The 16,992-nt window shown below is 30.9% G+C and overlaps 2 protein-coding genes across 2 annotated transcripts; one reads left to right on the top strand and one right to left on the bottom strand.

The window, feature by feature from the left end:
- Positions 1-12,293: 12,293 nt before the first annotated feature.
- On the top strand, positions 12,294-13,035 carry LOC119601754 (probable 39S ribosomal protein L49, mitochondrial). The gene is made up of 2 exons (XM_037952895.1): positions 12,294-12,452; positions 12,508-13,035. The coding sequence occupies exons 1-2, from the start codon at positions 12,402-12,404 to the stop codon at positions 12,982-12,984; spliced, it is 528 nt and encodes a 175-aa protein (XP_037808823.1). The 5' UTR covers positions 12,294-12,401; the 3' UTR covers positions 12,985-13,035.
- Positions 13,033-14,852, bottom strand: LOC119601753 (breast cancer metastasis-suppressor 1-like protein). The gene is made up of 3 exons (XM_037952894.1): positions 14,486-14,852; positions 14,184-14,428; positions 13,033-13,479 (listed from the first exon to the last, which is right to left on the bottom strand). Exons 1-3 carry the CDS (start codon positions 14,673-14,675, stop codon positions 13,195-13,197), a joined length of 720 nt encoding a protein of 239 aa, XP_037808822.1. The 5' UTR covers positions 14,676-14,852; the 3' UTR covers positions 13,033-13,194.
- Between the last annotated feature and the right edge of the window lie 2,140 nt (positions 14,853-16,992).

Here is a 16,992-nt window from a genome sequence, read left to right on the forward strand (position 1 = left end):
TTCATTATTCCGTGTTCAACCGCTGGGACTATGCGATGGTTATTGAGTCACTCAGTAACACGACTCTTTTATATATAAGAAGATAGATTATACACATGAATATTGTATGAGAATGCAGCATTTGCTGCGCTATCAGTATGTTTATGTATATGTGCGTGTGTGTTTCTCTTAGTATTATTGTTGCTATATTTATTTTTCTTCTAGTCTTTGTTATTATTTTGTTTTTATTTATTTATTTTTTGCAAAATAGTACTCATACGTTTTAAAGCTTATCTAACGTTGCTGGCATTTTATAAAAACACAAATAGAGCTTTTGTTCGTTCGCTCTTACTCAGAGCTTTTGCATTTTAATATTTAATGCACATTTTGTGCATTATTTTCCAACACAAGTCATTTTGCATGCATGCTTCTCTGTTTATTTTACTCATCGTCGTAGTTCTCTTCAAGTGGTTGTGTGGATAGAAATAAAAAGTTTTTTTTTTGGTTATTAGGAAATTGTGTCGTGGTCGCACATACTATTGTCGTCACAATCAGTTAATGTTTTTATTCTGCCGCGACATAGTATGTGCGTGTGTTTCAAGGGGTTGCCAAGCTTTTAATGAACTCTCCGTTTTAACCTAAAACTTTGTTGTGAAAAGATGAGTTTAATTGTTGCAATTAAGAAAAATAGTGGGCATGTAGATGTGTAAGCATTTTCATAATTTTAAAGTTTGTTTATTTTACTTCAAAAGACTGTAAGCTTGCAAAAATGTCTCTTAACAACTTTCGGTGAAACAGCAGGTTTATAAGAAATTTATAAACTGATTGATCGCCATTCATTGACAGATCACGTAAAAAGTTTCCCAGCATATGAAAGTCACTATTCTAGAAGTGATGAAGAATATATTTAAGTTCAAATTTATCATTCACTAAAATGCATAAAATGTATTGTGAAGAAACTGAAGTAATTAGCATCCGAAAAATGACACTTGTGAAAAATGTGACACTTGCTATGCAACGGATGGCTGACCTAGCAAATAAAGTTGAAAGAAACTAGGCACCAAAGTGGGTATTTGGTGACGTAGAGAGAGGTAGTAGCTGCAAATGTTTTATGGTACCGGTAAAAGATTGTTTGAAATAATCCTACAACATATCCGTAAAGAAACATATTATTTCACCGAAAAGTTAAAAAACCATTTCGGTTTTTGGAAATTCGATGTTTTGTATTTATTTAAAACTTTTAAGCTCTATTTTAACCCCTGTATTGTGCTAGCTATATTTATCTAAAGTACTTAATATGTATATCAATATTAGCTTTACATTCCCAGGAAAAACTTACATTGTAATGAGTTAAAAAGCTAATAAAACCTTTTTTCACTACTTCTTCATTAGCATTTAAAGTCATTATTTTAACACGGTGATGTCATTGGAGGCAAGTACTTCTACGCTTGCTTACAAATAGGGAGTTAAAGAAGTACTTGCAATTTCTCTTACAAAGAAGTTGTTTAGTAAGTTGTTTTATTTTTAATAATAAAAAGAGGCAGCTAGAATACGAACCAGGGACTTCGGTTTGTTAGTCAAATGTTCTACTAACTGCTTAGACCTGGTCCACACTAGGAAACTTTTGTTGAGAAACTTTTTCTTAATTCTCTTTTAAAGTTTCCTTAATGTCCACACATAGAAACTTTTGTTTCTGAAACTATTTGTTAATTGCATTTATTTGTTGTTGTACGAATGAGAAGAAAAACAAAACAAGTTTCCGAGTACGAGAAACTCCGTACCGCGAGAGAGATGAATGATATTCTTTCTCTTTCTCTCTCACGCAAAATCAAAAGTTTCCCAAAAAAAGTTTCCTAGTGTGGACCGGCAGTTGACTATTTTATTGCGCGTCAAATAATGGTTTTCACATACAAATCTAATTTTGTTTTCTTTTTTATAAAACACAATTCTTAACACGCAATTAAATAAAATGCTCAAACAAAATGACAAAGCCGAAAATAAAGTACTTCTATATCAGATTATAAGAAAGTCATTAGGAAAGTACTTCTAAGTAATGCAGACGGTAAGTAGTAGTCATTGAAAAATAAGTGGTTATGGAAGTATAACCCATTACCGAGTTTTTGCTGGGTTGGTATATAACACTTTATAATTTCATTCTATTTTAAACCAAATTTTTCAGTTTAACTAAAATTTTAACACAATTTATCCTAAAAATCTACTTGTTTCTTACGCATGCTTTATTGATAACGGTTTGTATGTTGTTATTTACATTATTTTGCAATGTTTTAGAAGCGTATATAGGCTTCGATAAATTCAAATAAAATTCGATCTAGATTGAACTTTGACAAACGGAAAAACCGTTTCGGTAAATTTTGTTGAATTAAATTCATCTGTAATAAAAATGCAAATAATCTGAAAATTTTATTAACTTTTGCTGTTGCACAAAAATTCATATGCCATTGAAAGCGTCTCTCAAGGACCTTTCTTATGATACCAAAATTTCATATCATTCCTTTGCAAAAAATATGACAAAAATCATAAAAACCTCAAAAAAGGACATTTTTATCCTTTGATCCAGATCACCAAATATTGACGCCAGGACAAACATTTTGAGAAACGTTTTCTTACATCAATTAAACTTCCATTTCAGTTGGGAACATTGTCACCTTATTTTTCCTCCATACAAATGGGGCACCCTATTGTACATGCATAATAATAATATCTTTATTATTAAAGACATACCACTCATTGCCAGAGGAAGATTATACATACTTATCAGCCAACCACTCAATTTCCTTTGTTGACCCTATTACAAGATAGCACACCAACACCATAGATGGTTTATGGCGACATTTAAAAATTCCATTCTGCATTATGTGGAGAAAGTACTTTTTTATGTCCAAACGTTTATACTTTAAACATGATTTAAAGCAACCAAGCTCAACCTACATATTTCTTGAGTTTACTTCATGGGCAAGTTCTACACTTTAAATCCATCCAAGGAGGAAATTGAGAGAATTCGTTCGAAGGGCTAGGACAAGGAGTCTTTGTTGTCTGACTTCGCAATATCTAATAAGTTATTAGAAAAAAATCGAGACAGACTCTAAAAATTTCATCAAAAAATTATTATTTTTTGCTTGCAGTACCTCGTTTCTGTAATTTTCTCGAATCGAGAAAAAACTTAAATCAAAAAATTTGATCATTCCTCAGTTGAGTTTAATTAAAAATAGTGAGACAGTACCAAAATTAAACCCATCAAAAGTTTGACCATTCGTCCAAAAGTAACCCGCTACACATCAGAAGATACTTCTTTTGCAACTTCTCTATATTCAGCAGTTATAGATTCCTACGTACAAATTATTTTACATTCCGTTACCCTCGACACGTCGAATATAGGCTACAAAACGGTACGTTGAACCAGGCATTTAGACTCTAATTTTGTTAAATATGGCATCACTGAAGTTAGGTGTTGAAGAAAAACCATGTGTTCTCTGTTTTGATGACTTATGGTAGGAAAAATTACCTAATTCTAAAGCCTAAAAGAATGGATCAGGTGTTAGAGAACTGCGTGGAAGTTGGAAACAACCGATATTTTACGATTTTGCTTTTAAAATGCAAATGAAAAATACTTTATTAAATATGATTTAGGAAATATATAAAATTGGATTTACGGTAGTGGCAGCTGTAGAAATCCATGGATACATCCCCTAATAAAAAATTGTAAAAACCCATCAGATAAAAACAAATTATTTTTCGTATTCGCAGACTTTCCACCCTTTATTAAACTATTGCGCAAACGCTTTGTGAGCATGTATATTTTTATGTAAATACTAAGTTTACTAAATCAATTATAGAAGAACGAGTTAAATTGTGAAACTATAAATGAAAAACTTAAAAAAAAAAAACACGAAGATCTTTGTAAATAAAGCGAACATTTGACGCTTATGAAGCATAGTATGTAACTTGATGCGTAGGATGCAAAGAATGTATGAAAAGCACGAAATGCTTTTGTGTGTGACCTCCAGCTTTCTACTTTTGTAAGAGTCATGAGCGGCGCACGAATATGTCAGCTGATTTTGACAACTTATATTCTATTTTTAACGTGTATTTATCAATTTTAAGAAACTAAAACGAGTTAAATTGTGAAAATATAAATTAAAAATTGAAAAAAAAACGCGAAGTTCTTTATAAATGAAGCAAATGTGGACCTTCAGCTTTAAAAGGATACAGCTCTAAAATATAACGGTGCATTAAAATTTAAAAAAAAAAATTTAAAAACGTCTACATTTAGAGACCGCAGAAAATGTATTGATTTCCAGTTAGAGCGAAAATTTGAACGGATAAGAGACATAATTCAGAAATTAGTGTCAAGGAAATAGTCAAGAGTTGTACAAGAAGTGAAAATTTACATGAAAATGCACAAACTAGACAAAATTTTAATGATCTGGATCAATATAAGGCATGTGTTCCACCTAAGAAATTGTTTATTTCAATAACTAATGTGAAGTAACGCTTGGAATATCCCAAAATTGCTCAAACAATGCGGAATATAACTGTAAATCTATATCTTTTGACAGATCAAAGTAAGTACAACATTTTTGGATCAGAAAGTTAATGATTTGTATCGCTTGAACAAAATACTGTAGGACGTTTCACAAATATGTATCATATTCGTGGAATGACAATGGACAATATAATTAATTAAATATTTTAAAACAGCATTTGGAAGACAATGCACAGTGGTATAGGAAAAAACAAGAGGGAAATAATTCGGTAACTTCTAAACGGTTAATCCGATTTTAATGAAATTTGGTATGCACAAAGAGGAGTTTAGGTTTTGAATTTGGACCTTATAGGCCAACCAGGGGCCCGACGGGGGGTCCTCAAATTAGGACACCTCGGCTATGTTAAATTTTTAAAACGATCCTATTTCTTCATTTGAGTTCCGATTTAAAAAAATTTCGTATATAGAATCTCCTCATCGAGCACTATAAAAAATGTCGTAGCAGTAAATTATCTGTTATAGTTTAGGAGATATTCGCATTTGAAAATTAAAATTTTTACCGTCCTTACTTTAGTTTTTTGATAATAGCGGGTCCAAATATTCCCGATTTTCGCCATTTTTTTTATTCGCTAACCAACCAATATATCAAGCAGTGAAAGAATTATGTAAAAATCATGACTGAGTCCAAAGTTATAGGCATTTTAATTAAAAAAAGGCGATTTTCTGCCATTTTTTTTGGGAAAAAAGTAACTTTTTCTTTTTAAGTTATCTAAAAAGTTTCTAAGAAGATGTATATAGAATTTATACTTTTTGGAAAGCTGACTTTAAATAAAATACGATAAATGAAACAAAACCTAAAAATTTTGATACCGAGGGGACCAGGTCCATCCAAAAAAAAACCTATTTTTTATGGAAAATTCAATTTTGAGCAAAAATTCTCAAATCGCATAGTCGATATCAAATTATAGTGACCTGTTTTATATGACCCAATATGTTCTTAATCATTTTGTAACGGGTTTCGATAACCCCGCCCCTGGTATGGATATAATAGGCAAAAAACCAAAAAATCCCATTTTTGGGATTTTTTAAAACTTTTTTTTCGAAATTTTTATTTAATTTTGGATTTTGAGTAAAAAAATCTACCTAACTGTAAAATTTCATCAAAAAATATTCATAAATAAAATTTTATTGCAATTTGAAAAATTCGTATCTTAGCAAAAACTGAATAAAAAACATTTTTTATTTTTTTTTTAAAAGTATTCCGCGAATTTTTCAAAAATTATATACAGTTTTGAAAAATAGACAAAATTACCTTTCCATTGATATATAACATGCCTACCTAATGTTTTTTAAGTGACAAATTAATTAGGGAAAACTCAACATCTTTTAGAAAATTTACCTAGCACTATTATTTTCATCCATAAGGTTAACTCTTAAATTTGTTACATATATTAAAAAATTTTCAGGTATTATTTTTTAAACTGTAATGATTTTTACCCCTATAGGTCACTTTAATAGGTAGCTTATTAAAGTGACCTATTGAGGAAAAATTCATTACATAAGGATACGTTAGACATATTAGGTAGAATATCATAACCCTTTAAAAAATAATTTAATTTAAGTACCTGTAATTAATATATAAGACAGGTTTATATCTGTAATTATTTGTAATTTTCTAACCATGGCGATCGTACTAAAAAAAAATGATTTGTGCTCCATTTTATTTGAACACTCTTCAGCTCCTTTTCAAGATAAAGTCAACTTCTTATTGAAATATATTGAAATTGCACATAAAAATAAAGTGGATAAAACTGATATATGTAAAATTGAAAATTTTATAAAATCAGTTGATATAAAACTGAAGAGTGTTCGGTATTCCATTGCTAAATTTCGATCGAAATTTTCTGATTGGCTGGATGAATGTGTAGAAGTTGCTATTTGCGTATCAACTATTGGTGCTCCCTGTAAGCAGTATGAGGATTTGAGCTCAAAATCTAAGAGGAAAAGGTTATCAACTTCACTAGAAACCTTATCTAACGAAGAAGTTTCAGACACTTTTAAAGCAATGTTAAGAAAAGAAAAACAGCCTTTGGATGCCATAAAAATTGCAAATATTCTTCCAACCGCATCACCAAGATGACTGAAAAGAACTGTAAAGAGTATACCCACACCATCATCTGATACAACGTTCACTGAGGAAGAAGCTATTGCGCTTATGTTGCAGCTGGGATTAAGTCGTGATAACTACATAACGTTAAGAAAGGCGCTATCTGAAAAAGGAGTGGATGTTTTACCATCATATGACAAAATAAATGAAAAGAAGAAAAGCATTATACCACCTCCTATTGAAATAACTGATCGGAAGGCTGTTATTGGACTCGGCGCTCTACTCGAAAATACTGCTTTAAGGATTGCTTCTGACTTTTCTTCAGACCAACTTAAAATAAATAAATTCTTGTGATCTTCAACTCATTTGTAAGTGGGGATGTGATGGATTATCAGCACTCTCGGAATATAAACAAATCAACACAAGTGAATCTTCCGAGTATAAAAGTGTATTTATGGCATCGCTAGTTCCATTAAGAATTCGAAAGTATGCTGACAGCGATTCTCCATCAACCAGTTTCGATGATATTTGGAAGAATTCGACTCCAGGATCCAAAGCTTTTTGTAGGCCAATAAGCTTTGAGTATATAAAGGAATCCAAAACAACAACGCAAGATTTGATAAATCGTATTGAAGCAGAAATTAAAAACTTGGAACCTATAACAATCGAAATAGAAAATTATTCGTTTAACATGTCCTATGATTTAAAACTTACAATGATTGATGGGAAAGTTGGAAATGCCATTACAGGAACATCATCTACTTGGTACTGCTACATATGTGGTGATAAAAAATCAGAATTTTCGAATATTCCAAGCAAAAGTCAATAAATGAGGAAACATTACAATTTGGAATATCCCCCCTACATGCTCGCATACGATTTCTGGAACATTTTCTACATTTAGCATATGATTTAAAGTACAGAAGCATACCGGAAAATGCAAACAAAAGTGCAAATAACAATAAGGAGTTAAGGGAAATGAGAGCCAGTGAGAAAAGAATTCAAGAGGAATTTAAAAAGCGGATGGGATTAAATATTGATAAACCACTCACAGGATATGGAAGCACAAACGATGGTAATACCGCTAGACGTTTTTTTAAACATTTTGAAACTACTTCCGAAATAACCGGAATTAATATGGATTTACTGCAAAAGGTCAATATTATTCTAATGGCGATAAAAAGCAAGCATAAAGTGAACGCAACAAAATTTGGAGAGTATTCTACAAAAGTTTCTAAATTACTTTTGGAATTATATCCCTGGAAAGAAATGACACCTACAGTTCACAAGATATTATGTCATGGAAAGGTCATCATAGAACATAATATTCTGCCTTTAGGAGAGCTTACAGAAGAACCCCAAGAATCGAGGAATAGAGACTTTAAGCATATTCATCAGTTTAGCTCAAGGAAGTGTTCTAGGCAGTCTCAAAATGAAGATATTTTTAATAATCTGATTCTATCTTCTGATCCTGTTTTATCTACTATAAGGAAACGTTGGATTTGCTACAAAACGTTAGCATTTGAAAATATTCATGAATTTAAAGATTTACTTTATCTTTTAGATATGGACTACTGTGATACCGATTATTTTACAAAATTATATTAATTTATAAAAAAATAAATAAAGACTATTTTTATATAAAATAAATACTTGTTAATTTTTTTAGGGATAAAGAATAAAAGATTAATCGTAAAAAGTGGCTGTAAAAATTCATAAAAATTTAGGTAGTAAAAAATGCCTAACAAATATATGGATGAAAATAATAGTACTAGGTAAATTCTCTAAAAGATGTTGAGTTTTCCCTAATTAATTTGTCACTTAAAAAACATTAGGTAGGCATGTTATATATCAATGGAAAGGTAATTTTGTCTATTTTTCAAAACTGTATATAATTTTTGTTAAAAAATTCGCGGAATACTTTTAAAAAAAAAAAAATTAAAAAATGTTTTTTATTCAGTTTTTGCTAAGATACAAATTTTTCAAATTGCAATAAAAATTTTATTTATGAATATTTTTTGATGAAATTTTACAGTTAGGTAGATTTTTTTACTCAAAATCCAAAATTAAATAAAAATTTCGAATTTTCTTATTAGAAATCCCGGAATTCCCAAAAAAGTTTAAAAAAATCCCAAAAATGAGATTTTTTGGTTTTTTGCCTATTATATCCATACCAGGGGCGGGGTTATCGAAACCCGTTACAAAATGATTAAGAACATATTGGGTCATATAAAACAGGTCACTATAATTTGATATCGACTATGCGATTTGAGAATTTTTGCTCAAAATTGAATTTTCCATAAAAAAATAGGGTTTTTTTGGATGGACCTGGTCCCCTCGGTATCAACAATTTTTAGGTTTTGTTTCATTTATCGTATTTTATGTAAAGTCAGCTTTCCAAAAAGTATAAATTCTATATACATCTTCTTAGAAACTTTTTAGATAACTTAAAAAGAAAAAGTTACTTTTTTCCCAAAAAATGGCAGAAAATCGCCTTTTTTTAATTTTTTCAATTAAAATTCCTATAACTTTGGACTCAGTCATGATTTTTACATAATTCTTTCACTGCTGGATATATAAACTTGTTGTTTAGCGAATAAAAAAAATGGCGAAAATCGGGAATATTTTGACCCGCTATTATCAAAAAACTAAAGTAAGGACGGTAAAAATTTTAATTTTCAAATGCGAATATCTCCTAAACTATAACAGATAATTTACTGCTACGACATTTTTTATAGTGCTCGATGAGGAGATTCTATATACGAAATTTTTTTTAAATCGGAACTCAAATGAAGAAATAGGATCGTTTTAAAAATTTAACATAGCCGAGGTGTCCTAATTTGAGGACCCCCTGCCGGGCCCCTGGTTGGCCTATAAGGTCCAAATTCAAAACCTAAACTCGACAACACCTCCTCTTTGTGCATACCAAATTTCATTAAAATCGGATTAACCGTTTAGAAGTAATTTTGGAGAAAAAATTAGTTAATATACAATTTATAACAAATCAATGTAAAACAAGTAAGAGTGCTATATTCGTCTGTGCCGAATCTTATATACCCTTCACCATAGTGTATTTAAAAAATATGTATAAATTTTATAAAATTTAAATTTATGTACCTATTTAATTTTCCCGATTATATCATTATTATAGCAATAGCAAAACAAAATGAACAAAATACACTTTACTGAGTAAAACCAACAGACATCAAACATACGAAACTGTTCACCAACAAACAAAAACAATATACACAAGGCAATGAAACACACAGCCATCCAAACATACAAAACTGAATACACCAAGAAACAAAAACAATATACACAAGGCAATGAAACACACAGCCATCCAAACATACGAAACGAAATACTCGAAAAAAAAAAACAAAATACACAAGGCAATCAAACCAACAGACATCCAAACATACGAAACTGAATACACCAAGAAACAAAAACAATATACACATGCCAATGAAACACACAGCCATCCAAACATGTGAAACGAAATACTCAATGAATAAGCAGTGTTGTTGTTGTTGCTTATTAATCAAAGCATGAAAAAATTGTCTTTTTTAAATCCGAGGTTGTCTCGGATTTTTGCTTATATCTCCGTCATTTATGGACCGATTTTGCTGATTTTAAATAGCGATCTTCTCGAAAGCATGTCTAATAGAATTATTGAAGATTCGGATCTCGCCGATATCTGGGGTCCTCTAAAAACTGATTTCAACAGACAGACAGACGGACATGGCTTAATCGACTCCGCTATCTATAAGGATCCAGAATATATATACTTTATAGGGTCGAAAAATTATATTATAGAAATTACAAACGGAATGACAAACTTATATATACCCTTCTCACGAAGGTGAAGGGTATAAAAAGTGCGATTTATGCGGAATGGCGGAATTTTCACACCGAAATCGATGGTAAATCGGTCACAATCTGTGAAAAATAGTTTTTGATATGTTATTCCAAGGCGAATTTCTTGCTTATATAATTTAGGACACGTTTAAGCTTTAAACTATTTTTTTTTTTGTATATCGGCCAAATATTTTTTATAATATAACAAATTAATCCCAGCAAAAAATAATTGATAACATACTTTACAAACACATCTTAATCACATCTAAAAATGCGTTCACATATTTTTCGCTTTTATAAACCAAATGTTTTCTTACAAATGAATACCTTGTTAAAATTGAGGAAAGAGATGTAGAAAAGTTACTACAAATAACATATTCGAAGTACATCTAACTTTGGTGAAAAACCAATGTAATTTACAATGTCAATTGAAAGAATGTGGTTTATTTTTGACATCCACACATCAGATTTTTACTGCTTCTAAAAAAAATAAAATGTATGTAGCTCAATGTTGTCAAAAATGAACAACATCCCTAAAATGAAACTCTGTTGAAAAATTCATAGGTTTTTCAGCCGAATTTGAAGCACTTCGGATTATTAGTTGTGATGGAAATACTATATCTTTTTCTACACTTTTTTGCTGGGTAATGGTAGCGTTGAAAAATATAAAAAGGTACAATAATAATAAAGATTCGGCAAAGGCAAATATTGAACTCTTACTTGTTTTTTTTTTTTTTTTCTTAAAATTTACTATAATAACAGGTGGCAATCAAAACTATTGATACAAGTTTAAAAAATAAATGTCTTGTAATTTGAATGAAATTTTAACCAAGGTAAGTACTACTGTTCAGCTTTATCGGCCAAGAACTGCCGGACTTAAGCCACGTTTCCGCAAACACCGTGATCGGCACCGAAAACGAAATTCCATACATTTGCACCGAAAAAAAATTCGTTTCAGGAACGATTTTTTAATCCGGTGGTTCTGTATTTATGTCCAAGCCAAGAAATTAGGCTACTTTAATAGGGTTAGTCCATAAATCCATTGGGCTAAGTGAAGTAGGGTGGGCTGGACAGTTGAATATGTGAAGGGTATCATGGGGACCCTGTCCACAAGCTGGGCATATATTCGATCAGTAGGCGTTGAGCCTGTTGCTCCATCCCGATCTCAGTTGTGCTAGAGCAACTCTTGTTTTCCGCGGCAGGATCTTCTCTATTTCTGCTATGGGCGGTGGGAGACCTCCAAGAACGACATTTATGAGGTAACCTGAAACCGCGGTATTGATGGCGTCTCTATGAATGTCGTTCAAAGCTGCTGTATACGAATGCCGATCTAAGGGATCCTGAACATAACTTCGTAAGCTCTCTTCGTATACACGAAGGTCCTTCCTGACATGCAGATGAATTAAACGCAGAAGGTGTTGTGTTAAATTTTTCTTAAAATGGTGAAATTGATTGTTACTGCCATTCAACCGTCCCAATTCCATTGAAATAATCCCTAATTTTATTGCGAGTTATCGATTGTGCAAAGCAAATGCTTCATCAGCAAGTATAACATTCGACAAAAGAGTTTCAATGTATGTATAGTACGTTTGGCGGTGGATTATTAAATTGTTCATTATTGTTTTTAGTCCCACTTCGCTTTTCAAATAAATGCCAAACAAATTTGACTGTTCTCCCAGAGTTCGTTATAAACGAGTCTGACTGTAGTTGTATCAATTCAAACAAATTTATTTGTATTTATTTGTTTTAATTTTATTTTTCAATACTATTTATCCAATTCATAAACCTTAAAATACAACTCTGTGTAAAAACAATTTAAAATATTTTATGTAACACCCGGTTATTTGACAGTTCACTCAAAACAGGTGTTTATAGTTTTGTAATCGTAGAAAAAACACAAAATCGAAATTTTTATTAATTTTTAAGAAAAATCATATAATTTTCAAAGAAAATATGGCTTTAACACAAAGATTTTTGAAAGAAATAATAGGCAAAACTGTCAAGGTAAGAATTAAATTGTTGAGTTATTAAAAATAATTACAATTTCTCTAAATTACAGCTGCCGGTTACGGCACGTTTTTCAAGTTTCTTGTCTTCGGAAAAAGTACGTCCCTTGGAAGAATATCCCGAAGTGGAAGTCTTAAAAAATCCACCAGAATGGAAATATGTGGAACGTTTACTACCCAAGAAAGTAGTGCCCAAAATTGAACCAAAGGCAGAATATCCTTCCGGTTGGAAACCCCCATCAGTTGGCTTACACAATATAGATAAAGTGGAATATTTTGTAGCACGTTCCAGAAATCATATGATACCCGTTTACTTAGAAGTCACCTACCGTGGTCAGCGCAGAGTAACAGTGGTTAAACATGTGCAAGGTAATATTTGGCAATTGGAAAAAGAATTGCGCCAATTGGTGGAAAAGGCACGCGATGGAAAATTATGTGCCACACGTGTCAACGAAATGAGTGGACAAGTGCGTATACATGGCGATTATGTGGATATTGTAAGAGAATATTTGAAATCTAAGGGCTATTAGACAATAAAGTGTTATTGTTATTTCATGTTAAATTTTTCCATTAAATCATAAGTTTTTAGTGTTTTATTCAATTAGGAATACACAAAAAAGTGATTTAAACTTAAGAACTAAACAAAAAAAATTAAGATGACTTCAAGTTAGCCTTTCTAAGTGTAATGATAGCAGTTAGATGTTTGAGAGAAAGAAAATTTCATTGTATGGCAATTATGGTCATGTGGCTGTTGAACCCACAGAGCCCACCACAGTTGAACGTTTGAGTGCTTTACGTATAGTTGTCCAGTCTTCTAAAATGTCTTCCTCATGAAGCATATACACAATAAAGGGACCATTAACGGTGACCGCTTTCTTACGGGCCGGCCCTCGGACTTTGCTGTGACGTTTATCGTTGCCCCAGTCATCCCACGATATATCGACATTATGACGATCTTCCTCCAAGCGTCTGATTTTCTCCATAAGATCATCGTAGATTTGATCTAGTGCCAATTGTTTTTCGCTCTGTTGAAAGGAAAAAAATTACATGAGTATTGTTAATTAAAAAGTATAACTTTATTATTTCTAAAAGCAATTAATATTTGAAAAACTATTTTGTGCTATAGTTTTTTTTACTAACATTTATTGCAAAAAATTAATGAATTAATTTATATTTTACAGTCATAAGTCAAAGTCATTTAATAATTGTAGACAATTGTTTAACAATCTACTCCGAATTAATTTTAATTCAATAAAATTATTTCCTTAGGTAGCGAATATTATTTCGAAATGAAATAACTTTTTTAATTGGGATTAAATTTTATTTAAATAACGATTTTTCTTTCTTTTTAAAAAACTGTTCTTAAAACTCGATTTTCGTCGTGGCAAGTAAAAATATAAACTTTCAAATAACTATGGAATTTAATCGACGAGGAAGGGTTACAGAATAGCTCTTAATATGTAAAAAGTCAAACCTATATATGACTTGCTAATTCAATCTCTTTAACGAAAAGCTAACTTTCTTTTAAGCTTTGTTCTTTAAAAAAGTCTATGAAAACCTTAAATCCTTTAAAATTGATGCAATAGACACTCAAAATGCTTTCATTATAATATACAATTCATGCATGTACTTACTACATATACCCAATAAGAATTTCTCTTGACTGAATATACCAAACTTTTTAAATCTAAAGATTTTATAACAAACTTAAAATCTCTTCACTACTTACCTCAAAATTTTGCAGAGCCGCCTGTTCTTCACTTAAAAATTTATGCTCTATATTTTCTAGTCTAAAACGTTTCAGAATCTCGGCCACTTCTATGCGATTCTTATAGACTTTGTCCAATTCCTTCAAAGGCTGTAAATACTCTTCGGAACGGCCATTGCGCACTTCGGCAGATTGACGTTCTATTTGATTAATACGTTCCGTATAATACTGCTCACGCAGTTGACTAAATTGTTTTTCCAAATGATCTGAAAGAAAAGGCATAACATGTACAAATAACGTTTCACATCTATCGAACCACCTACCCAAAATGTCTAAACATTCATTCCGTCGTCTTTCGATTTCATCGGCATCCATTTCCGACGAATCATCGGAATCAATTTCATTTGCCTCCTCATCGCTGGACTCATGACCCTGACTAGAGTTGGAATGTTCTGATTCGCCACCTGATACGTCACCTTCTGCATCAGATTCACCACCATTTTTGACGGGCATTGTGTTAAACTTTTTTATTGTTTTTTCTTTCTAAACCAAAGAGTGTTTGGTTTTTGGTTGTTTTTAGGCAAAATTTAGTTTTAAATGGATTTTAATGCAGATATTTTTAATTAAATAAATACTTTTTTTCGTCCAAACAATATTTTTTCTTTTCTTTTGCTTTTTCTTTCTGTAAATGTCAAAAAATAAAAAGTACGTATGTTACCAAAACAGTGAGAATGAGTAGGAAAGTGAAACACTACGTACAGGGTGTATCATAAAACGTATATATTTGCCGAAAGTTTGACAAGCAGATGGCGCTGTTAATACAGCTTATTATAATAAGCAGTGTTACCAGAAATATTTTATATTATGTCCCTAATCTTAAGCTAGAAGTCCCCGAAAAATCACAATTTTTAAATTGAAATCCCCATATTGTTCCCGATTAAACATTATGATTGAATATGTCTCAGCGAGATATGTCTCACAAACTGCGTCATCTGGTAGTCAGTGTAAAATTAAACTAATAAAAAGTGTCTTTGATAACCGTATATTTAATTTTGTAATGAAACATAGATGGCGCAATATAACACCATTGTTAAAAAATAAATTCTTCGAAGAGAGAGCGCTGTTGTGCACAGAAAATTCGTAAAGCTGTGCACCAGTGTTGCCAGAAAAATTTTGACTTATGTCCCCAATCTTAAGCTTGAAGTCCCCAAATAATTCCCATTTTTAAATTGAAATCCCCATAGTTTTCCCCAATTTCTTTCATGAAAAACTGACATGTTCGTCACAAGTATTCTCCATTGATAGGCACTGCACAGTGGGGTCTCCCCGAACAAATCTTGGCATTAACTAAACTACAAAGTTTTGATGCAAGTGATTGGTAGCGTTAGAAAGGGGAGAGCTTCTAGATTTGAAATATTAAAAAAGAACTTTGAACTTAGTGCAAATTTTCGCAAAAAATACACTATGTATTTTCATATTTTTTGGATCATTAGCGCTAAAAATTACTAATAATCCCAGCAAATACTTGGTAATGACTTTCAGTTGTAACCACTTACCTATTAACATAGTTTTCAATGACTACTATATATAGTCCTGTTTACATAGAAGTAGTCTAATAACGTCTTATTAATAATGTGATATATAACTACTTTTTAATTCATTTGTCATCTATAGGAGCTGTATAAATTTGTTCATACAATTTAAATTGACTTATTTTTCTAATTACTTGTAAGCGATTGTGGTAAGTACTTGCACTAATAACACCATTTAGTCAAGTACAAAATCTCTGTGAATTTTTATTTAATTTTTCTTTCAAAAAAGCTATATATATGGTAAAAACGTATGAAAAAGTCTTTGAAATGTTGAGTGAAATCAATTTTAGTTACTCGTTAACTATTGGAGAATTATTTAAATCAATTAATTTGGTGTTTAATAATTCGATTTTTTTAAATAAAATACAAATGTTTTAATATTTTTGTTTTATGGAGTGTTAGAAAAATAAATAAAAAATGCCATAGAGGCAAAAAATATAGATGTGGTGATATTACGAACACATTATAGTATCTTACATATGTATATGGTTGCCGAGGGGCCATCAGCGGCCAAATAGTACTTTTTCTCCTTTAAAAATGGCAAAAAAACATAAATATATATATGAAAAGTGGCATTTTAATAAGTAATGAATAATTGAATCCTATTGTGTAATGGTTATTTAAAATATAATTTTTCATACAAAACAACATTATATTTGGACTGAAAATTAAAATTTTAAGAAAATTTATGGAATGGTAGTTTTTTATATAAAAAAGGTAAAGGTATTAATTAAAAAAAAAACAATATGAAAAATTATATATAAAAAACCTAAACTTTGATGCACAACCTAAAGGCCTACAAAAGGAAAATCGAAAAACTAATTATAGCGTTATATAGAACAAAGTCTTGGCTTTTAAGATACGCTATATTTTTTGCAAAAAAATAATTTTTAAATATTGACTTTTGGCCAAGTTTACTTAAAGGAGACCCCAATTAAAAATGGGCAGTATCGGACTTCGATTTTTACATAGCCCTCACACATAAATTAATTATGAAGCAATCGTGGTAAAATTTTACACAAGTAAGGTTTATGTACACAGAAAAAAATAATACATAGCTGGAATGAATTTTGTAATAAATAGTATGAATCGAACATGACTTTTTTCCCAAACCATTTTCATTCAGAATATTAAAAGTTCATAAAATGTATGAATTTCAACATGACAGAATTTTTTTTGATTTTACTTATTTTCTATGATATTCTTAAAAAATTGCAAAAAAAGTCCATTATCTACAA

This window comes from Lucilia sericata, unplaced genomic scaffold (assembly GCF_015586225.1).
Source record: "Lucilia sericata isolate MDLA Ls3-8-SP2 unplaced genomic scaffold, ASM1558622v1 Contig000187F_arrow, whole genome shotgun sequence".
Taxonomy (NCBI): domain Eukaryota; kingdom Metazoa; phylum Arthropoda; class Insecta; order Diptera; family Calliphoridae; genus Lucilia; species Lucilia sericata.

What these genes read in the sequence shown, in the direction of transcription:
- LOC119601753 (XM_037952894.1), bottom strand. Translation starts at nt 14,675, where the DNA reads ATGCCCGTCAAAAATGGTGGTGAATCTGATGCAGAAGGTGACGTATCA. An exon ending in TGAATGTTTAGACATTTTGG is followed by an intron (nt 14,429 to 14,485) that starts GTAGGTGGTTCG and finishes CTTTTCTTTCAG; the next exon opens with ATCATTTGGAAAAACAATTT. An exon ending in CGGCTCTGCAAAATTTTGAG is followed by an intron (nt 13,480 to 14,183) that starts GTAAGTAGTGAA and finishes TCCTTTCAACAG; the next exon opens with AGCGAAAAACAATTGGCACT.
- LOC119601754 (XM_037952895.1), top strand. Translation starts at nt 12,402, where the DNA reads ATGGCTTTAACACAAAGATTTTTGAAAGAAATAATAGGCAAAACTGTC. An exon ending in TAATAGGCAAAACTGTCAAG is followed by an intron (nt 12,453 to 12,507) that starts GTAAGAATTAAA and finishes TCTAAATTACAG; the next exon opens with CTGCCGGTTACGGCACGTTT.